At 44.7% G+C, this 23,897-nt stretch overlaps 1 protein-coding gene across 5 annotated transcripts in view; it reads left to right on the forward strand.

Moving 5' to 3' along the window:
- Positions 1-23,897, forward strand: part of LOC146597543 (voltage-dependent T-type calcium channel subunit alpha-1H-like) — a 197,849-nt gene that overhangs the window by 87,983 nt on the left and 85,969 nt on the right. For 4 of the 5 annotated variants that reach the window (XM_085301956.1, XM_085301959.1, XM_085301955.1 and 1 more), the window contains exons 6-9: positions 1,350-1,665; positions 14,777-14,869; positions 16,901-17,687; positions 21,993-22,423. In XM_085301956.1, coding sequence (XP_085158082.1) covers positions 1,350-1,665; positions 14,777-14,869; positions 16,901-17,687; positions 21,993-22,423 — 1,627 coding nt within the window. Of the gene's footprint in view, positions 1-1,349; positions 1,666-14,776; positions 14,870-16,402; positions 16,457-16,900; positions 17,688-21,992; positions 22,424-23,897 lie in introns of those variants that run through there. The other variant, XM_085301958.1, reaches the window with a different exon arrangement.

Raw genomic sequence — 23,897 nt, forward strand, 5'->3', positions numbered from 1 at the left:
CAGCTGTCCTGTCTGGAAGAATTACCTGCCTATCTTCTACTCGTATCTTGCTTGGTCATATAATTTCTGCTCTGCCTTTTCCCTTATCTCCTGCCTGATTACATAGTATCTTAGATCCCTGCAGCTCTGAATGTAGCAGATAATCTGCTCTAGGACTTTGCACCTCGTTTTGAGCAGCACTTCAGCAGTGTGAGTGCCAGGGGATCTGCACAAATACTACTCAAACAGCCCGAAAAGTCCTGGGCTCCGCTTGCTTGCTGATTTGCCCCACAACACGATTTGGGAAGAGACACACCCCATGCTGCAATTAGAGCACTTGCTTATCGTAGATGCACAGAGCCATAAACTTTGTCCAGGCCTGTTAAACCAGATCCACAATAAGCATACAGTTCCCGTTAACATGGGCTCTTTCTTTTCTCTTGTAAGTACAGGACTTTGAGATGGCCTGTGGTTAGGTCTCTCCTTGTTGAAGTTCAGCTCGCTCATCCTGGAGATGTGCTGAGGGGCAAATTTATTGGAAAGCTGCTTTGCTTTCTGCTTGTTTGAAGTGTGTTCTGAGCATCAGAAGAGCTATCCTACACTCCTGAGTTGGGAACAAAAGTTACCAGCTCTAGGTATTTTTGGAAGCACCCAGGCTGCTTTTATAGTCGTTTCCTCCATTTCCCACCTCTTCATACCTCCTTATTTCACCTTCAGTCATCTTGGCAACTTTAACTGAAAGATCCCTGGAGCCTTACAGTATGTTGTAAGCAAAAAGCTGCATAGGTAAAGTTGGGGCTGAGGTCTCAACTGAGACTTATTGCCCCCAGTGTGACAGGGGAAAATGAGAAAGGAATCTGCAATGAGGCTCTGAGGTTGGGATTTCTTGGGCAGAAGGGAGCCACTTCCAGAGTCGGGCAGTCTCTGGAGCCTTGTCCGTCTGCTGACACGACAAAGGCCTTATTTTTGGCAATAGGAAGAGGCAGCAGCAGTGAAGTTTTGCTGGCTAACGCTCTGAAGGAAACTAAGGAGAGCAAGCAAAGACTTCCAGGGGAGGAAGCCAGGGGGAGAGAGGTGTCTTTTTCCCCTTATGTTTCTTCATTGACGCTAATCCTGCCAACTGCATGTGAGCCTTCAGACTTTTCAAGTGTCTGCAGTGCATCCAGTGCAATCCAATGATTGGTAGTGTATATTTGGAAGAGTGTTTGCTCACATCTTGCTATTCCTAAGCTGCTTCATGTTCTGAGCTGTGGGTGTTGGATTTGTGCTGCAGGATGGCTGATGCACCTGAACCAGGAGCAGGAAGCAGAGGCTGCTGGTGGAACAGGGGGTACCCCATTCATTCTCACCCTTCTTTCTTTCTCCTTCAGGACATACAATCTTACGTTCCTGCATCCATACTACCGGACAGATGAAGCGGAGGAGAATCCGTTCATCTGCTCATCCCATCGTGAAAACGGCATGCAGAAATGCTCCAACATCCCAAACAGGAAGGAGTACAAGATGGAGTGCACCTTGAGCATGGACTCCTACACTCCGAGTTTATACAACCCTGACTTCAGCAGCAGGAATGCCTGCATAAACTGGAACCAGTATTACAATGTATGCATGGCAGGGGATGTAAACCCACACAACGGAGCTATCAATTTTGATAATATTGGCTATGCCTGGATAGCTATTTTTCAGGTAAGATTTTCCTAAAGATTTTTTTTGTCATCCTATGCTTGGAAGGATTTTGATGGATGCATCAGTGGTGAAAAAAACTTGCTTGCACTAGCATGAAACTGCAGATAAAGATATATCAAGTAAATGAATTGGACAACCTGCAGAAATGCTCCAAGAGCGTATTTGGAGGGAAGAAAAGAATAGTCATTTTTTAGTGCCTTTTAAAGGAGGGAAAATATTTCTTAGGCTGGCAGTTCTAGTGCTGCCATTCAGACAGATAAATCCCAAAGTGGAAATAAGGCAAGGGTTTTTGAGGGTTAATGTCAATTATCGATTGCTGTAGTATCAAGTATTGTCTCAAGTTCTTAAAGGAAGACTCAATATTCTGAAACATAGGGTCTGGCTTGATGATGTGATTTAGCCTTAATGCTAGAATTACTGGCTTATATGGTTTAGCGTGGTATGCTGCAGGTAGGAATAGCAGACTGTTCTGGCTTGAGTGAATGTGAAGAGCTATGTGCTTGTGTGGGGTTTGAGTCTTTGATCCACATGTATGCTGTCCATCATCGAGTTCAGTGTGCTTCTGGGTCAGATTGGTGGAATCTTTACATATTGTAGGTAACAAAAACTCTTTAGCAACTGAAGCATGTCCAAAGTATTTGTAGTTCTGGAACATTAGACAGATACCAAACACAGTATAGGAGCCACTGTCTCTTCAGGTTAGTCTGTTTGAAATGATCTGTGTACCACTTCCAATTTTTAATTGGTACTTTCTATTATCTTAGCATGATTTTTTATGCTTTCAGCAAGACACTGTTTTATTTAGTCATCTTGAAGTGTAGGTGATAACTATTCCCAAATGAAAGAATCAATCTCCTTTTAGTTTTGTTGATGACTAAAAATTACCTATTCTCAGGTCTAACATTCTTTTCTGAACATCTTTCTAGTTCCATAGTGTGAACTTAACTTTTAACTTTCATCTGGGAGTTGTAAGGGACAATTGCCTGCTCTGAGCATTTTGTTTGCTCTCATATTGCCACAGAAGCACACATTGAATCACACTGTTGTTGCTGTCAGAGGCTGAAAACCAAATTCAGAAAGGTTCAAATAGATCCCAGGCCTCTACTAGGCTAGGTTTCTTAAAAATGCTTTGGTACCTGCTTGGAATTAATGCCTAATGAGAGGAGCTGCCATGGTAATTCTGAATATTCCTGCCTGGTAGTGAGTACTGAATAAAGCAAGGAGGGAATCAAAGCGAGAATGCTAGTTACTCTCTAACTTTTTTTTTTTCCTCATATTGCATCTCTCTCTCTTAGAGCTTAATACTTGGTGTACATACTCAAGAGGTCCCATCTGGCTCCCACCAGTGAGCAGCAAGGTTCTTTCCAGAAAACGGCAGAGGCTAATTGGTTGCAGAATCCCTGTGCTTGTCCATTAAAAATGACCAGGTGCATCTTTAGGGGTCCTGCTTCCTTTTTTACTTCCAGAATCTCTCTGCAGGTTGCAAGCTTTCATTTCATACAGGGATTTCATTGCATGGGCATCTGTAGTCTGGAAGTGTACATGTTTAACCTGGGAAGAACTCACCAGCCACACCAAACAGTTGAACTGATTACTTTGGAAAGAACAGAGTATGCCAAAGTTAGATATTTTATCCAAAGATCACTTGACATTCTGCTTGCAGATGCCAGGAAGTTTATGCTTAGTTTTAATGCTGCTTAGGCCATCTAAATATTAAAAAGCATTTTCCAGCCAAGGAYTACTCTTACATTTTTATTCCATTGAATGCTTTCACTCTAAGCTTTTAGAAACTGAAAACAGTATTACTCCAAGTAAAGAAGTAGTTACTGGGAGCAAGGTGATTACTTAACTGCTCTACAGAAAGAGTAAAGTATTACTGCAAGGAATTAGATACTAAATCAAAACAATTGTTGTAAGCAGAGAGCATTTAACAAACCTCTTGAGTTGTGCTCTCCTTATATTTAATATCTGAAGATGGGTAGCACAGGTCAGCAGTTAGATAAGACCTCAAAGTAATGCAGAAACTAGAACTGATCGTTTTAGTAGTCCAGGAACTTCCCTGTGAACTGGTATTGAATTACTGGGTAGAAAGCATTCTGCTGTCTCCTCGATGAGACTAATCCAATTGCCCTGATCCCTTCTGGGGAATAATGAATATGCAGTACTTGTTTGCAAGAGTTATAATGGAGGACTGAACCTCATAGTCTGGCAAGCCTCCAGTTTGCATAATGGCAATCTTAGGACTCAGCTGGATAGAGCATCGTTCATGATTTATCCCAAATGAGTCGGAAACTTAGCATGCCTTAAGAGCTATCAGAAAGGAGGCTGGAGAAATGAGCCCCACAAGTGAGACTGGAAAAGAAGCTTGTAAGTGCAGTGACTGCAAGCGATTCTCAAAGTTTCCAAGGGCATGTTTTTATACTGTGCCAACTGCACAAAACCAAAGCCAAAAGCAGACTTTGACAGGAAGATATGAATGTCTGTATTCCAAAACATCCATGTGAACTCCGTGCCAAGGCAGGAGGCTAGCAGTATGGCCAAGACAAAAGAAGGAGCAAAACGCAAGCCATCCTGAGGGTAGAGGAAAGCATTCAGGAAAGTACGTGGTGTAATTAAAATTCCTTTCAAGGACCTTACAAAATGACACACAAGAAGGAGTCTTAGAGACCCCACAGAATTCAGAATAGGAGGGAAGGGAAGCTGGAAGGCATTCAACTTCATGGTAGTAATCCTAAACTTGTAGGTAACCTGGCTCCTGGCAGTAGGGCCCACCAAACATGAGATGTGTTATTGACTGTCCGAGAAGTGTAGGTCAGAGGCTTCAAATAGGAGACCCAAGCCAGTGCAAACAAAGTCTTAAAGTAATAAAGACAATTGCTTCATCCATGGGTGTTTGAAAGGATAATAATTCCTTATGTAATCCTGCAAATGATTCATGTTTCGATTCCCCTCATTTGTTGTGTAATAGGCTAATTCATGTATATATTTGTTAGAAAGGCACATTCAATGGCAAATTATATGAACTAATTAGCTTATTACAGAGTAAATGAAAGGAGATAGAACCTAAATTAACTGTGAGGTTTGGCATGATATTAAGATCCCTTTATTGCACATGAATTTGAGCAGCAACAATAAGAGCAGTAATTACAGGTATTGTCGCCCTGCAAATGATGAATTACCCACCTAACCAAAGTCCAATTTAATATGAATTACCAACAGAGTCTCACTGGAGCGACCAAAACACTGCCACTTTCCGGTCCAGCAATGTCAGTGTAGCCAAGCCTGAGTGCAGAAACAGTATTGTGAAAAAGGGAGGTTGAAGGGGGCTCAGATAATACAGTTTGGGAAGAAAAGATGATTTAGCCTACTTTGCAAACTACAGAACCATTGCTTGGATCACTTCATGCCTGACCTGCAGAAACGAAAGACCTACAAAAGCACCTTACACTAGGAGGCAAAATTAGCGAGGTAAAGTTGGAATGGCCATAACCGTCTACTACGCAGAACTAAAGAGACATCTAGAAAACAAACTGTTCTTCTATACCTCCTTCCAGGATGTAGTTGGATGGACTGAACTTAGCAAATATATAGGGAGTTTCAGAAAATGTGCATCCTTCAAGCGGCAGGTTTGCCTGACAATTTGAGGTGGCTAGGAAGATGCACCTGATAACTGAGTTACCTTTTCCATGGCTGCTTCTCATATGTTGTATTCCAGAAGTCGTTACATTTCCTGAGAGYCTTCCTTAATGAAGGACTCTGGAAATTAGTCCTTAGCGGCTCTCAGATCCATGACTCTTTCTGGTTTATGCTTTTTTTGAGTACATATTGCTTCTATGCGGCATTGCTGTAAGAAGACATTTCAGTTAACAAGTTAATCAAGTCATACAAGTAACATATCTCTGGCCCATCATCAGAAGGCCCTAGTGAGGGAATTCTCAGCGGAGACTGTTTTGCATTCAGCAGCCCCCTTGCTGCTGTCAAAAAAACAGGGAAAAAAAAAGGCTGGTTCTGTTTGCAAGAGCTGAAGACAGCCCAGCAGGCAAACAATATGATGAGAATGCCCAAGAAAGGAAAAGCCAAATTACCTTCTTGAAGAAAGATGTCTTGAAATAGAGAAGCATTAAAGGAACCGTCAGCTGCAAGTTTGCTGTGTGATCTTGATTGCTCACTTAGATGGAAAACTTCTCATTGCACCTGGTCTCATCAAAGCCAAACATGTGTTACAGCCATGAACATGCAGATGACCAAGAAATTGCCCTGCTCAGGGGGAAAAAAAGAACGAGTTTGGGGTGGGAAAGTGTGTGGGGGGGGGGATTGATGCTGCCCATTTCCTCCTTTGTCCTTCTGGGATACTTTCTTCCTAACTTGATGGCAGGTTGCCACTGCCAGTATGATAGCAGGCAGTGAAAGCCAAATACTGCTGGCCACCTCCCTCTTCTGTGCTCCATTATGTCAAATAAGCCCCTGGGAGATTCCAGGAGTTATCTCAATCTAATCAATGATTTATTAATTTTGACAGTGTGCTGTGTGCTGATGAGGAGCTCATTTTGTCTCCACATTGCTGTCTTTGCTTCTGCAGGCATCGGCACTCCTGCTAGCTGTGCCTGTGAATGGGTCAGCTGAAGAGATCCAGACCTTGGGGTCAGACTTCAGGTTCGGAAAAGGGAAGGTTCATTTGTCCCATTCCTGTGCAGACCATTGTTCAGTGCCCTGATCTGCTCCACAGCTGTTACCCACCTCACATTGTTTCAGCCTCTGTGATGACTGAAATCCTTCCCTGAGGAATTTTCCCTCTCCTGGAAATCCTTCAGCTATATTTGTAATGGGAACCACATCTTGCGTTTGTATTAGAGGAAAAATGACAGGCACTTCTCTGCAGTTCTGCTATGGCCGAACAGGAGAATGAGCCTGGAGTCCCTCCTAGTCTATCCTAATATCAGTCAGTTAAGAAGAGGTCCTCTTTGAGGAGATGAGACACTAAGCCCTAACATTGCTTCCTCTTAGTATAAGCATAAAAAGCCACCCTAGAACCTACTGACAGGACAAAACTGGCAGGGTCATTTCTCTTGGTTCCTACTCACATGTTTTCCTGTTAGCAGSGCTCTCACCGTGATTAGTATAAATACAGACCTTTTTTGGCCTGTTCTTCTTGCTTTGTTGTTGGGACACTTGGGTTATATGTCAGGATACTTCAGCCAAGTTTCATTCCAAATGACAGCTCAGGAGCGGCTACCCCACAGTCTCAAGAATCTGCTGTGCCTGGGAGGTTACTGATATCCTTGCTTGCTTGTCTGCTATCACCTCTGCTTTTTCAGTATTTGCAGATATTTAGGGGAACAGCTGAAAAGGTACATTAAAGCAGAAGGGAGTGAAAACACCTGAGGCTTCTAATTGCAATTGTATTTCTGTGTGCAAGGTAGTTTCGTGGGCCAAGCTTTCCAGAAGCAGCTGTCATACTGGATGCCTGTTTTTTCAGAGTATAAGTAGATTTTTTTTTGGCCAAAACGTTATACTTTTTTGGTCAAATGGTTCATTCTATAAACTGGATATGTGTGTCAGCAATGCTTATCTGTGCTGAATTTGGCAAGGAGTTTTGGCTGGAGGTGGGGAGTTGGAAGGAAGGAATTCAAAGTTTTTMATTTCCACAGTTTCAAGATAGTATTTCATCACTAGACTTGAATTCATTTCGCATCACCAAAAATATTTTATTCCAAATGATGGATTTAAGTTTTGTGGGTGATTTTTTTTTTTTTTAATTTGGCCAGCCAGCTAAACATTTGCTGTATTTGAAGAGCTTTTACACTGATTATTCAATCTAAAAACATCCAGCCCTTTTAAAGCACCTCAGAGTGTGTGCCTGAGAGGAATGCTTTTGAACAATCCTCGTTGTCGTTTTGAAAGCTAGAAGGATTTGCCTCGTAGAGCACAAGTTGGAGAGGCCATCCTCACTCCCGGCTTAGGCCCACAAACCTGTAGTAGGTACTGGGGGGACCCCAGTGTTGCACAGTAACCTGCTGCAAATTCTGTGCCTTTGGAAGGGTTTAATCCTACCTCAGAATTGCAGATTCCTCTGTTCAGAGTTGAAAGGAGAAAGGTGCCTTCAGAAAGCCATGCCTAAATCTGAAGTGCAGTTAGGTGATGAAAAAGCTACTGGTCTTCTGAGGGATGTCAACAATATTATAAGGAAATTTCAATGTGATTMAGTTTAATTGCCCCAAAGCTGCTTCGTGATCAACTGTTGTGATTGCGCCATTGCAGCATGAGCTGTATCTAGCATACACATCTCCCTGGGGCTAAAGCATAGGTTCAGCTCCCTTGTGCCCAAAGACAACGCACGTTCTTTGTTTCCAAGTCCCACGTGCTTGCCTGCAGACTGTGTGGAGCAAGTCTGTTGAGACAGATCCGTCCCGAAGAACGAGAGAGACCCCCCCACACTCCAATCAGTGGGAAAGCCTAGAGGTCAGACCTGAACTGCACAGAACATGTTGGTTGTGCTGTATTTCTGCACAGAGCATTATTTGTGCTTGAAACTGTGCATCCGTTGTCCCTAATTGTCTCTATAATTTGAAACAAGGTGTAACAATAGGAATAAGAAAAAAAATCCTTGTTTTTTCCATTTGGGTCAGTACCTCAAACTACTTTAGTGTTCCAGACAGCGATGGCTGGGGAAGAACTGTCATTCATCTATAATTGCTATATGGAGCACTCATCTGTAAACAAGGATCTCACTTTGGCTTAGGTTTCCTTCTCATTGCAGATGCTTCGCCTTTCAGCTTTGCTCTGCTATAAAACTCTGATTTATGGCTTGCTCTATGATAATGGACTCATTACTGCTGAAGTTAAACAGTTAAATACATTCCCTGTGCATAAGATACTTTACACAAACAATGAAGACAGGATAATTATCACAGTAAATCAAACCTCATGAATATGGACTGAGATGTGATTTGTTATAAGCAGCAGTTGTCTGAAATCAGTGATGTTTTTGCTATTGGATTAGGATTTTGCATTATTTAGTGCAAAATGGAAGGGAGCAGCTAACCTTTCATTTGCAGCAAAAATTGTGGAGTTTTGATGTAATTTTTAAGCTCTTGGAGATTCCCTTTTGAGAGGTTGTGGGCYACCAATACCAGCATCAGTGACATGTCCATCTTTATCACACACTGGCTGCATGCTGCTTTCAGGATCCACTGTAAATTGGTAATGCTGAACAATGATCACCTTTAGATTGAACAAATTTGAGAGGTTGTCACTAATTCAGGACAAATGCAAGGTTTCACACTTCCCTTCTATTTTCTGGTTTGCAGGGTCACTTTTCAGAGCAGATGCACACTTTGCAAGACTCCCAAGCTGTAAAGAAATGACTAAAATTGCTTGGCAAAGTGAGCAGGCCCCCAAAGTGAAAGGAGAAACATCTGTTCAAAGTATATTACTCAAATATAATAAAACCTGTTTTTCTGACCACAGAGTTTACTTAACAACATGTATCACGAGGAAATAATTAAAATTATGAAAGTGACTTCAAAAATGWAGTTAGTGATTTGATTAGCTGCCAAGTACTCTGCATACGGAAAAGGAATACTCTGTTATTCACTGGTCAGTCAGCCAAATCAGTGTGTCCCTGAAAGGGCAAAATACACAGATAAAAGGCCTTCAGAAATGCATCCTAAGAGCCTTATAAAACTTACTGAGAGCACCGCAGCAATTAATGAATTCTCAAAATTTATAGTCTCATTGGATCTTGTCTTGACACAATTTATTTTTTAAAAAAAAAAAAGATCACTTCAGGACGAGGGAAATGATGAGATAGAGGTATGGGGGGGGGACAATAAAACCCAAATAATCATGGTAGTTGTCAGTTGCTGTTCAATTTGCCTAATTGATTTTAATGCAGGTGATATTCACCTTGTCCCCAATGGACCCGACTTAGACCAAAAAACGTCTGAGTGCTAATTATATATGTCAATTAAGATGAACACTTTTTATGCAGGCCTCAAAATGCTTTGGAAATGTGTGGGATTCTCTATATCGTCTCCTGATTCAGCCAAGCAAATGTCTGCTTGCGTTGAACGAGGAGCTGCAATTCTGAAATCAGCTATCAAGGAAACCTCTCAAGCTATCAGCGCTAGGCTTTTTAGAATTTTTTTGAGCAGAGTAGAGGATGATAATTTTGGTGCCCATACTTAGGGAGGATGTCTCTACAAGTGAAGTTTGTTCATGTAATCATGGATATGAAATCTTGCCATGAGAAAGATCTGGCCTCATGGCTAAGCTGCAGTTTAGTATGCTGTGTGTTCAGTTCTTATGATCTTTTCAGCTTCACTTCACAAAGTAATTTTCCAAACTTTTTTCCMTTGATTAGTGGCACCTTCAAGTTGATTTCTGTCTGCTGTAGTCCATCTAGCACTAACCATTGGTGCTTTATAATATACAGAGAATAATTTGGTGTTTAACTTTACTAATTAGTTTGGATTGTAGGTTGAATTGTTGTGCCTTTTTTTTTTCTGGGTGATTCTTTTTTCTTCTTTCTCTTAATTGGCCCTAAAGCAAAAAATAACCTGCTCTTGAATGGATTATAGCCRAGAACTTGCAAAAATTTTGGCTGAGTGCAATGACAAGGATTTTTATGGTGAAAGCTTCTTGACATAGTAAAAGAAATTGTTCTGCAGAGACTTTTCAGGTGACCCCAGAAAAAACAATGTAAACTGCCTGTCTCCCTGGGAACAATGAGGAGGTCTAAGTTAATTGCCAATGTCTTTAATCTACATCTCCCTTGTGGTTTTCATTCTGGAGTCTTAGATTGATTCTGATTAGCTTGACTAGAAGACCTGATTTTGTCCCCAGTAATGCTACTATAAATCAGAGGAACATCTTTGTTAGAGCAGATGAGATTATTGTGGCATGAGCAAACCAAGAGAATCAGAATCACAACAGAAGATTTWAAAAAAATCTGATTGTCCATTCTCATCCTACTCATATTAATGTGATGATTGGGGAATGCATGGATGGTTCTGAGCCAGAGATCAATGAAGTCAAAATCTGTCTTTCCATTCACCTGAGTGATCTTTCAATTAATCCCTTGCACTGATGGAAGGGAGGATCAGACACARGACTCAGAGCTTTAGTACTGAGCCACGTAGGTGTTAAAGGGAACTGAATGATTTATCCCATTCATTTCCCTGCTGTGCAAGAGGTAATGCACTGAATGAGCAGCCAAGGAGAATTGCACTGTGCATCATGCAGGATCCCCCGTTGATTAGAACAGCAGCTCTGTTGTCTGCCCAGAACCTCAGTCCTTTGAAGACGCAAATTTTTTCCTCGTGCTTTTTTTCCTCCAGACCCTTTCTCTGTGGGTCTGCAGCATGTGATTACACTTGGCAGCACCCTGTAGGACAACCTTGCCAATCATCTTAATTGAATCTTTCAGCTATTTCTCTGCAGCTGCTGATTTTAGTGTGCCATGTATCTTGCACATCTTTTTCATCAGAGTAGAATTAGAAAACGTGTTTCTTGTTGCCTTATCTCTGTTGATAAATAATTGTATGTTGCATTTATTTATTTATTGGAAGCTTTGAACTGGTACRTTTGGAGGGGCTGTTTAACATGTCTGTCTGTGAACAACCATGAATTTTAACAGAATTTAATTACTGAGAATGGATTTCTGAGATTGGAAAGCACAAGAAAGGTGCTCCAGGTCCTTGGAAGACATCTRTAAAGGACTTGGAGGGCCAAATGTTTAAGTTGCAGTCCACTAGATTAATCAGATTGGAAACCCAAGAGAAGAGCAAGTTGTCCCTGCATAGTGAAGTAGGTGATATTACTCTGTGTGCCCCAGTGGAGGAGCTGTAGGAAAACAGTGCTGAAAAATACATCAGTGTTCTTGGGAAAAGAGTTCTTAGCTTTTTCTCTGAGCCCATCCAATATGGGAATAAATGTCTAAGATCAAACTCTGTACTGTAGCAGTGAATTTTGCACCAATGCAGTTGCCTTTGACTTCCTTCCAAAAAAAGTTGAATTCAGTTCATGGTGCCTAGACCAGCTGTTGGCAAATTCAAAATACCTAATTTCCATGTATATCAAGGTCTTGCTGGGAGTTGAATTAGGATGGGATGTTATTATTTATGTTATTAATTGCAATGGGATGTTAATTAGGTAAAAAATACACATTTAAGGTTACTTGCAGCACTTCATAGGACAACACAGAAGAAGTCCTTAACATAACAAGAATAGGCTGAAAAGTCATAGACTGTTTTATTTCAGGCAGGTGGTCATGCATGTGTGTCATCCTCCATTTCTCTAGAGCTATTTGATTAAAAAAAAAAAAAAAAAAAAAAAAAAGACAGATGTCTGTGAGTACACTCTCCTACAGGACTACTAGAGCTCTCTAATCCTCAGCACCTTAGGAATACTTCCTCTAGGTACTGCTGCATTTATACTGGGTGATGAGTCCAAGGATGAATCCACAAAGATGCCAAACAGGAGAACAAAAGCCCAGCGGTCTGTTTATTCCTCCCATGTCCCTTTGGTTTACAAGTGAGTAGTAAATAATGCAAATTCTAATTACATCTTAAATATTCTGGGAGCTGGATGAGCATTTTCATCCCTCCAGAGGAGGAATGTGGTGTATTGATTGATTCTCCTTGAAAATGCTGTCTAGCATGCAAGAAAAAACCTACAAATGTTTGCTTGGCCCTCGCTCTTGGCTCAGCAGCTGTTTCCCAGGCAGGTGCTGATAGTGCCTGCAGAAGCACAGCAGCAGAGCAGCCCTCAGGTAACTCCTTTTGCAGAGAGGGTTCTGTGTTTAATCGTTTTAATACATTCAATTTGAGGATTGCCAGCCAAACGCAAATTCAGTGAAGAGGTGTATCCAATATGTTTTGGGTCCCTAGGCTCATTTTTCATCACCAAGTGTAAATGAATGGAGCACCTGTTACAGCAGCTGTTGCAGCCTGAGTCTAAAAGGCCCATCTAAACAGAGCAGGGGAAGGTGGAAGACAGAAGGGAACTTCAAACAGCACTGAAAAGACAATTTCTTAGGTACCTGGCAGTGATTTAGTTTAGCATTGTCACCYGCCAACTTGATCTCCTTGGTTTCTCCATGAACAGCTCAAGCATTGAGTGCAAGAGATGACTGTCTGCCATGCATGGCCCACATGTGCAAGGGACATGGATGACAAGCTTTGGTCTCCATAAATGTTTCAACCGCATTAAACAAAAGGCAGAAAATGGCAGTTTGGGTTTGACTGCTTGTCCGTTTCCTACCACTGAACAGAACTGTAACTGCCTGCGTCTGCCCAGACAGCTTAACCTATTCTCGGATTCCAGAGTGAAAAACGTTGCTTGCATCCACACGATACACATCTGCTGTTGAAAACCACTGACTGATCTGTGGGGTTTGTGTTGACCAAAAGCAATGCCTTCATTTTTCTTAAATGCATGCTAGGGAAACCTAGCATTGCTTTCTGACATCAGTGCACCRCCAGCCAGCAAGGAGGATGTGATACGAAAGGTTATCTAATGTGTGCAATGAGGAACATGAGGAGGGTGCAATTTGTGTAAATGCAGCCAGAATGTCCTCAGACCTGATTGCTCAAAGTCACTAGCAAAGCTGACAGTATAACAGCTGCAGAGACAATTTTTACCTGCTCCCTGGCAGACCATGTTTTTTGGCTTTAGAGTGGGATTGTATGTGCCAGCTTGCRGCAGACATGGTGTCAGCACTGAAGATGGGTTCCTGCCCGCCAAGCTGCACTGTGGGTGTTRAGTTAGGCATGCTTGAACATCTGAAGTGAGTTTGAGAACTCACTGGTGTCTCTCTGTAGACATCATTACAGTTGGCTTTACAGTGAGAGGACTCAGGAGCATCTCTCTCTCAGCATCCATGAGCTGTGTGCTGGTGCAAGGTGCTCTGACAGTCTCAGTGTGGACATGTGTACTGATGCTTGTGAGTAAAGCAGTACTTTCCCCTTGCAGATGTCATGTGCCAAAGATCCATGCTTCTTTCAGCAATGTAGAAAAAAAAAGAGAAAGAAAAGTGTGGGTGGAGGGATCATAACTGCCTTCTCTGCAAGTGTTTCCCTCTGATGCTCCACGTGTGAAAAGAAACTCATCTATTCACTGCCTCTACAGGCAATAGTTTATAAATCTGCTTTTCCCTACTCTCCATACAGACAGTCCTCTACATCATTTAAGCTTGATCCTTTCCTTATCTATAACAAGCTAATTCTTACACTTTGCTGGAGAAGCATTTCACTTCCATCGCTGCAAACACAGTTCAAGTCAGGAATCATGCCACTGAAACTAGAGGCAGCAGGCAATCCTTGCTTTGTGCTAGGACTTCCAAGGCTGGCATTGGGCATAGCAAATAGGGCACATCAGTGCAAGTAAATTCTGAGACAGGAGCTTTGATTTTGTTGGAAGTTGTGCTGGAGTTTCAGCTCCAACACTAGTAGCAAGATGACACTAGAAGTGTTTGGTATGTTTTAACTAAATAAAAAGTGTAAATTACATGGCAACATCCGCTTTGCTCTGCACACAGCCTGTGTGGTGTTAATTAAATCCTCAGCTTCTTTTTAGTAGAAGGAAGATTGAGAAAACAAGTTTCTCAAGATTGAGAAATCAATTCTCCATTTAATTAAAGTAGCTCTTTTCCATTCAGTTACTTTTCCACCACGATGTTAATGATGTAGCTGTAAGAGTGAGTCAGTAGGCATTGCAAAGAACTAGGTTTTACAGAAATAAAGTCASCGTAAAACACAGAAATTTTACATGTAGTATTACAAAATCAGAAGGCTAAGGTAAAAGCCCATATCTCTGCACACTGAGGCTTTTTCTTTGTGTTGGCTCAGAATCAGCATTTCAGATGTCCTACTGTGTTGTTTTAACATTTTAATCATGGCAGGTTCCTGTAGAAACCTCAGACCAGTCCATTGGTCACATATTGCTGGTATCCTAAGCCATCTGGGAGAAGTGCAGCAAGTCTGAATAGATCCTGAGAGATGCTGTGGAGTGATGAGTATCAGGCACTAGCAGAGAATCACAGGAGGATTGATGTTTACAAACTTTGTGGTTGACTCTTGTTCTTACACTTTCTTTCTCTGTCTTCCTGTAGGTTATAACCCTGGAAGGATGGGTTGACATCATGTATTATGTGATGGATGCACATTCTTTTTACAATTTTATATATTTTATATTACTTATAATAGTAAGTATGAATTATGAGATACTCCCATTCCCTCTCCTTGTGGGGTAGAGCTGTTCCCTGTCCTTTTCACGGAGGAGAGCCAGCTGGGATTCAGAATGGGAGACCTCCCTTCTGCTGTAAAGTGTAATCATGCATATTGTGATTACTGCTGTGGAGATAGGTTACTGACTACAACAGGCTCCTTCCTGCTTGGCATCACATGTGATGTATAGTCACAGCTTGTCAAGCCATACGTTCTTCTCCTCCCATTTCCTCTCCCAGTTTTGGTTTTATCACTTTGATATGTTCTAACTATTATGCCTTGACCAAACAACTGCTAATGAGAACAAAGAGCAGAGAGGCAATGGCTTTTCTTCCTTTAGCCTCCTCAACATGCCAGAGGGCAGCTCATTTCAATGAAGGACCCTCAGGGAGCAGCTAAACTTCACCTGAGCATTTTAAATAATTGTAGTAAGAGCAGTGTACCTTTCTGAGGTCTTAGGGTGCTGTCATTCCTTTAAATGTGTGTGTGTGTGTGTATATATATATATATGTATATGTATGTATGTATGTTATATAGTATTATTCTCTGGAAGAGTTCGAGGTTATTCCCTGAAGATTTCATCCCATGTTAGTAAGGTTCTTTTTTTAAAAATGGAATTGGGAGGTACAGCCTTCTCCAGGGGGCTGCGTTTGTAGAAAAGTTAACCATTCAGGTCAGGAGGAGGGCAGAGGGAAAAGCACCACGTGGATGTCAGGTAAGACATGGGAGAGGCACTTTAAAGTGCTCTTGTGGCTGGATATTCCTTACGTACAACCCTATCGTTATGTTTGTGCTTTCGAAGCCCTTGGGATCTCTGGATTGTGAAGTCAAAGCACCATGGCCCCCACCAGCAATGGAGAAGGTGTAGATCTGACCACTGTGAGAATTCCCCTGTAACGGACGGCATTCTGAAGCCAGTGATTTTTGAGCCTTTAGCAATGAGCCATGCACAGTAGAGATTTCCTCTTCACCCTCTCGAGCCCTTCTCTGCACATGGATCCTTGCAGAAAAGCCAGAAGTTGACTAATACCCAAGTCACTTGGAATTGGGAATAGCACCCTTGCTGCTTTCCAAACAGTATCCAGACTGATATTACAGATTGGATAGTAACACTACAGACCATCTCCTACTGGCTTCCTCTGAGAATTCATCAGACAGTGGTCCAGATTAAATCCGTATGTTTCCTACTGAGCCCAGCACAGAGGTTTGGCCATGTCGGCRGTGGCACTTTCTTGACGTCAGTCCCTTTTATGCCTAAGAGCATTGATTCTCTGATGGGAATATTTGACATTTTCCTTTGGCTGATTTATGAATTCAAGTGGTGAAAAGCCAGTGTGTGGACTTACAGGCTGAGAGGAGGATGCAGCCTTAGGTCACTTTGCATTCTTATCCTTGAGACTACATTTCCAAAACCAGATATCGCACAAGATCATGTCAACTCAAGCCAGGCAATTAATCAGGCCTTTCTAGGAGCACCAAACCTCCTGGAGATATATTCCTCTGTGTCACAAGAGAAAGGTGACTTCATGGACATATGGACCCTATCTGGCATCTCAGAAACCAGGGTGTGCTACACCAGGGCATGAAATGACAGAGGAAGAGAAGAGGCARTTCCAGTACAGCACGAATTGGACTTTCCAACATCTTTTCTTGTGTGTTGGCTGGGTTCCTCCTAGTGGTCTGTTTTGCAGTGRTGATAGGTTATGGTGTGTTTCATACACCCTGCATTAGTAGCAAATGTGATCATCGTCGGGGGGAGGAAAGTGGTGAAGGCTATTGTTAACGGCTTTCTTCGCTGTTGCCAAAATAACTTAACACAGTTTAAGAGCAAATTTAGCAGCTCAGGCGCATGTTAATATAACATTTGGTGAACAGACTCTAGGATTTGGCATGTTTGGAAATCTTAAGATCTCTAAGAGCTGCACTTCAGTCCGGACACCATGTGATGGCAAAATGCGTGTGTTGCTTTGTAAAATTGCTGCTAATTCCTTTCCCTGTGTCTTCTCCAGGTTGGTTCCTTCTTCATGATTAACTTGTGCCTGGTTGTGATAGCAACACAGTTTTCTGAAACAAAGCAACGGGAGAACCAGCTGATGCAGGAGCAGCGGGCCCGTTACCTCTCCAATGACAGCACAATTGCCAGCTTCTCAGAGCCAGGTAGCTGCTATGAGGAGCTGCTCAAATACATCTGCCACATCTTTAGGAAGGTGAAACGGCGGACAATACGCCTGTACAACAACTGGCAGAGCAAGCGCCGGAAAAAAGTTAACCCGAACAGCACCACAAATGGGCAAAGCCGCCGAGGCAAAAAGCGCATCACCTCCATTCATCACCTCATCCACCACCACCACCACCATCACCACCACTATCACATCAGCAATGGGAGCCCTCGGGGGCCACGCTCCAACCCTGAGATCTGTGACCTGGAACTCAAGGTCATGAAACCTGGAAGCCAACTGATGCTTCCCTCTCCATCACCCAAGTTGCAGAGCCCTGCTCCTCCTCCAGACTCAGAGTCTGTGCACAGCATTTACCATGCTGATTGTCATGTTGAAGGACCACAGGTGAACTATAAGTCTTCCAATGCCCCCGCAAGCATTAAACTGACCACAGGACTCTCCAACCATGGCAACATGAACTATCCTACCATCCTGCCTTCTCCAACTAGCAAAGCCAGTTCTGTTCCAGTTCCCAAAGGAAAGAAGAATGGTAATTCACCTGTGGCCATGGTTAATAGCCCAGTAAATTTGGGCACGGATCCTTATGGGAAGCTGCAGCAACTGGTAGGAGAGCATGGTAAGGGCAAAGGAACTGATATTCTAGCTTAGGAAAACTGGGAAAAGGGAAAATACTTTGATGYGATTAATACCAAAGAACTGGCACAGGCTAATGTTCTCCTTTATGGCTGTTCCAGTAACTCAGGTAGGAATAGTACCTGGGTTCCATTACTGACCCTGCCATTGACCTGCCAATGGTTTGTGGAAAGTTTTTTCCTCTATTCTTCTTGTGTAAGATGCTGATCACGGTACTCTGTAACATCTTTCAGCTCCCTCATTTAAGTTCTTTCTGAGTCATCATTTTTCCTGTTGTTTTGCCTACTCTGGTAGGCAGGAACCTGAAATCCCCAAAAAGGTGCAGTTAGATGGGTGGTTGCAATTCAGGATTCACTGCGACATGGGACAAGGAAGATGCAATCTTTTAATAAAGTAGGGTTTATTCCCCAGACAAAAACACTCAAGACGCTAGAGTATTAATGGTAGCCAAGGGGRCTGCAGCAGGTAGAGGCTGTATTGTGAAAGCTGTTGGAGCTAAGCATGGAAGCCAGGAGTAAAAGAAGTTAAGGGGCAGGGAGCTCTGTTCCTTCTATCCCTGTATTTGCAGTGGTTGGGTAAAGCAAGGTATGGGATGCCCTATGCAGCAAGTTTAGGCTGCTACTAGAGGTCTCTTTCCCGTGGTCCCAAAGCATGTATTTTTGAACTTTTTTTATGTGCTCAGTGACACCCTGGAGGCTCTCCCTCTGTTCTCACCCAAGCATARGTCAATGCAGCCCCTGGCATTTCATGTGTGATGAAAGACAGATCTGCTGGCTGCAACCCTGCAGCAGATAAGTCCCAGCTGCTGAGAGATGGTACCTTGAGAGGGAAGAGCAGGTGGAAGCCAGTGGAGAAACAAGAAGTATAGAAAGTGGAAGATACATAAAACACGGTGGCACAGAAGGAACCCACAACAGAGCCTTCTAGAAACCTGTCCATTGGGAAGCTCTGATGGGCTCCTGAGCTTGAGGATTTCCTTTTTGTCAAGAAGAAGCGTGAAGTTTGGAGGAAGGGTCATAGGCACTGCAGGGTCCTGCTCTGTGCTAGTGCTCAGAGGATGTGCATGAGGACAGCAGCGTAGCAGAGCTGCAGGCCACCAGGCTTCCCCTCTTCTATTTCCTCATGGCAGAAGAAACATAGGGCCGAGTGTTACTGCAGGCTCTGAGCTCCCTTCAATGTAAATGAAGGAGAAACATAGCTAGATCTTAGCAACTCTTTTGTACCACTGTCACATCCCTATCTGTGCAGACTGTAGGCACGCTAGTGTTTTTAGTTATTGTAGTTTTATCTCCATTCTTACAGAAATTCATCTGCTACTGGAATCATGATTACATGCAACACTTATCTTTCCATTTTTTAAAATGTTTCCAGCTCTCAGGGCTGGAGCTAAATGCTGAAAAATAGGAGTCTTAAGCAAGCAATGCAAGATCTAGTTTCTTTTTTTTTTAATCTCTTTAAGCCAAACTCATTGTCTTTTTCTTTTTTTCAGGGCCCTTGTTTTCCAAAACTGTTTATCTGCATGTGCGCAAATACAAATATTTATCCTAGTGATGTATGCACTGAAAAAATACCAAGCCTAGCTTGAGGGGGAGGGGGGTCATGGTAAAGGTTGCTTGCCAAATAGGTTGGGTGGCTTGTCTTTRTTAAYGCTGTTTTCTAAGTGACCATACAAAAGGGTAAAGCGGATTGTTTATAGAAATTGCCTTCAGCAGACATTTTTGTACTTCTCGGAGCTTAGCAGGAGGGCAGAAGGGGGCAAGGTTAGTTGCAATGTTCTTCCGTTGTTAAGGAAGGGAAAAATATGAATCACTGGTACATCTTTAACTATGCAAGTTAATGAAGGTTATTATGAGAATGTGTATTTACCTTGAGATAAAAGCCCAGGCACAACAGAAGTCTGGATCTGGGAAACCAAGGATGAGCAGAAGAGCCGTTGCTTGGAAGGCACTGCTCAAGGCGGAGGCTTGGTCCCCTGTTCTCACAAGGGGCTCTGTTGCCTAGACTGCTTCCGAGAAAAGAAAGCAGCAAATCTTGGTCACACCTCCAGCAATCCAGAACCATTTTGGAATCCCAGAACCAATCTGGGAGATTTTTGTGTGGCCTGTGCTGGTTCTTCAAAAGCCTGAGGTTGGATGCAGTTATTCTTAATAATACAAAAATAGTATCTTCTTTTTATAGAGGCATTTCAGTCCTGAGGATGCCAAAATGCTTTAAACAAGTCCCCTGGAATTGTTTTCTCTCTCACAGAAGTTTGATCCTGTCTAGGGGAAGCAGGTGGACATGGCAGCTTTTTGTTTGTGAAGGCCAGATTTTCTGGCACCAGAAAGAGCACAAGGGCTGGGAGGGGAAGCACACCAGCCAGGCTCCAGCAGGAGACCCTGTTACGCGATGTTTGTGCGCAGGTCTTCCCCTTCATGCCTCTAGCTCCTCCAAACTCTCCCCCTGCCCCACCAACGGGACAGTCATTTGCTCCTGCCAGGCATCCCTCTTTGTACAGCTGTGCATGGACTTGTCTGCCCAGGCTTCACAACGATCTTTAAGTGTCAAATAGGCTAGCTCCAGAGTAGCTCTCAACTGATGCTTCTACGTCCCAGCCTGAGCTTAGCGAAGGAGCCGCATTATGTCCCTGCCCTGTGCCARGCAGAGAAGGTGAAGGGAGCTCGCAAGCTCCCTCTGACTCTCCTGGCCTCAGTCTCTGTGCAAACGCAGGGYTGYTTCCCTGAATTCCCCCTCCGCTCCYGTAAGTCAAGAGGCAGAATCTGCTCACTGTGAGACTTGTGCAAGGGGAGCGCACAAGTGATAACTGAGAGCATTAACAAGGCATTAGCCGCCAAGGGCTGCTGGAGACAAGGTTGGTGTCTGCTGGGAATGCTGCAATTGTGGCGGAGAGTATTCTTTCCTCTTCTTTTGTTGTGGAATTGAACAGCCCAAAGTACAGCCTGTTCCTCTGAGTTCTCGTGCCCTGCAATGCTGTGAGGTTATTTTAGCAGGCAGCCAAGGAGACTCTGGTATTTTGAAGACATCTGTGGCGCCAGTGCTTTTCATATAATTTTTAACACTTTGATAGCATTCCGGACGCCTGGCGAGCCCACGGCCTCTGCTATCCATGCAACTGTGGCCGCTCTGTGGTATTTTCTCATCAGACCGGTCTTGTTCAGAAATACTGTGCTAACGTGCAGTGCACTACCGGTGCTGCATGCAGGTTGATTAAGGGGGCAAATATCTCTGATACTTCTTTGACATAACAACAGTCCCCTCCTGCAAGGCTGTCAGCCTTGTTTCGAGGGCCAGTAGAATCCGAGTGGCATTCAGGAAGGTTTATTTTGACTCTTGTCACCATGCTGTTTGCAAGCACATGAGCAAACTGACGCTTTATTTTGCTTTCTGCTGCCTTCTCTTTAAAGACGTCCCCAAGCTTCAGCCAGGGGCGGCTGAAATCAGCACTGCTGCTGCTGGGCAAGTGCCAGACACCTGGGCCAGGCGCCAGGAGCAGCCGCTGCCTTCAGCCCGGTCGCCCTGAAACGCGCCTGGGCGTCCTGGTCTCCTTCTTGGGGGGGGGGGGGAAATCTCACCTGCGCTTTATTTCTCCGAGCCCCAGGGAGGGCTTTCGGTGAGGCCTGCATGGTGTTTTGTAGGTGAGATCGAGCACGTGCTGTGTTGCATTCCTGTTGGTTTGTTAATTGCTGTTAATTTGGTACCTAACRGCCACCTGAAAACCCCCTGTTACAGCTGGGCTGGATCGGCCACGTTGTCTCTGTGCCCTGGTTCCACGAGGGCACCGCAGTGTGAAAGCACACGAGGCTGTGTGTTTGATTTTAAAATACCCTGAACACCAAATCCTATGGCTCACCAGAGCTTTGCTARAAACTGGAATTCAGGAGGAGGGATGGAGGAGCCCGGAGGGACCGCACAGCTCTCCGAGCCGAGACCTCCGTCGGTAGCCGCCTCTGGTCCGTTTCTCTCCTTTCCCTCCTCGTTAGCCCCTACACGGAAGCACTGCCTAAATTGGGCGTAGCGGCTTCATAGCGCTCGGGTCACCRCTAATGACGTTACACTGGTGAGATTTAATCCGAAAAGAGCTGAAATGGAGCGCTGTGCCAGTCCGCCTCGCCGCCAGCGGCGGAGCACAAAATGGCCGCCGCGCCGTGTGGGGCGGAGGCCGATGGCGGCGGGAACAAGGGGTCGGGGGCGAGGGAYGGGCCGAGGCAGGGGCAGGGGGATGTGTCGGGGCAGGGGGAGCGGAGGTTCGCCGCGGCGGCTCACGGTGCGTGTCCCCCCGCTCTCGCAGGTCTGCGGCGGACGCCCAGCCGGCTCTCGGGGCTGAGCGTGGCCTGCCCGCTGCCCGGCCCGCCGCCGGGCGGCACGCTGACCTGCGAGCTCCAGAACTGCCCCTTCTGCGCCACCATCCTGCAGGACCCCGAGTTCGCCTTCACCGAGTCCGACAGCTACGACTCGGACAGCAACGGCGTCTACGAGTTCACCCAGGACCTGCGGCACGGCGACCAGCGCGACCAGCTCCAGCAGCAGCAGCAGCAGCAGCGGGGCCGGACGAGGAGGAGGAAGAAGCAGCAGCCCAAGGAGAGGAACAGAGTCGCCCGGCTCTGGAAAGCCTTCGGCAACAAGCTGAAAAGGATCGTGGAGAGCAAGTATTTCAACCGCGGGATCATGATTGCCATTCTGATCAACACGCTGAGCATGGGCATCGAGTACCACGAGCAGGTGAGTGCAGGGCCGCCCRGCCGCGGCGCGGGGGGTCCTTTGCCGGGCGGCGGGGTGGGAAGAGCCGGTAGTTTCCAGGCGAGCTTGAAACACCGCGTGAGGCGATCCGGTAGGTTTGTGGTGGACAGAGCGTCTTTTGGCGTGCGGAAAGCTCGGCAGGCTGCTCTCCGGAGTCCCGAGTTCGCGTGGGTGCGTTGGGACATGAAGGCTCGGAGCCTGGCTGCGCCGAGTTACTTGCCGCGGGTTATTCGTAGGCTCGGGAGCTGTCCTGGCGACGCGGCCCCCCCTCGCTGTGGCTGCCGGCGCGCAGCGATGTGTACGGCTTCCTCAGGACCTCGGCCTCGTAGCGCAGATAACCCGGGCAGAACTTTCTTCACAAAATTTTGCATCTGGACCTAAAAATAAAGATTTAAACTGTCAAGCTAAAAGCAGAAAAAGCACCTTCTCCCTGTAAGGAGAGGGCGCTGCGCTTAGCCCCAAACATGTAGTTTGACTTCATAGGGTGCAAGTAGATCTTTCTGCTAAGTGTCTGGAGGGAGGAAGGAAAAATGAGGAAATGAGGTTGTTCCCAGCATTAGTCTGAACACCATGATGGCAGCAAGCAGCACTGGCAGCTGAGGACAGTTTGTCCTTGCTGGCTGATTGGAGCTGAAGGGCTGCGCAATGGGAGAGGGATATGAGTCATGTGAAGATCTCTAGTTGGTCACTCTATGGGAAGCTTTGCTTTTCTGTGCTTGTCTTTCTTGGAAAAACTGATTACTTGCAACTGTTGTCTGAAGATGCGCTCTAGAATTTTGCATGCTYTCTCTGCGCGAGATGCAGAAAATGCTTCCCGATGAGAGCAGGTGATCCTTGTGCTTGTTTTTTAGGAGGTAGATGGTCACAGGTCCATCCAGTTCTCTCCCTGTGTCTCTAGTGCAGAATTGGGAAAAGGTCACAGTTGTTTACAAAGGTCATCTTCCTCTCCGCTGCCGTTCCTCCCGGGGCAGGCAGAGCACCATACTGTGTCTAAAGGCAGGATACAGTGCTTTGCATTTTCTTCTGCATAATTTTCCAAGGATTTGCAGTTACTGCTCAGTACTGGGGCAAAACAATCCCTCAAAGTGCTTCTACTTAATTTTCTCTGCACTTACCTGCTTGTAACCCCCTCCCCCCCAGTCTTTGCTATATGAGGCATATTTTCTTTCAGAAAAGCAAATACTCAGATGAAAACCATGAACGCAACAGCCCTGCAACAATAAACTAGTTCACACGTACGGTAGACTAGGAGGTCCAAGCCCAACACAGAAAACTGTTGCTATCAGCTTTCTGTCTGGCTAGGTGTTTCACAACAGCTCTTAAAACTAGGAAATACACCTTGTCAGTCGCCTTTGAATGGAAGCATTCATTCCTCACAGCGGCTGCGTTTCTGCACAGATACTCTTTGTCAGATGGATACAGCTTTGTCAGTCCTTGGATATTCCCGTCATGGGTG

The sequence above is a fragment of the Rhea americana genome, unplaced genomic scaffold, assembly GCF_003343005.1.
Source record: "Rhea americana isolate MKP2758 unplaced genomic scaffold, rheAme1 scaffold_181, whole genome shotgun sequence".
NCBI classification, from domain to species: domain Eukaryota; kingdom Metazoa; phylum Chordata; class Aves; order Rheiformes; family Rheidae; genus Rhea; species Rhea americana.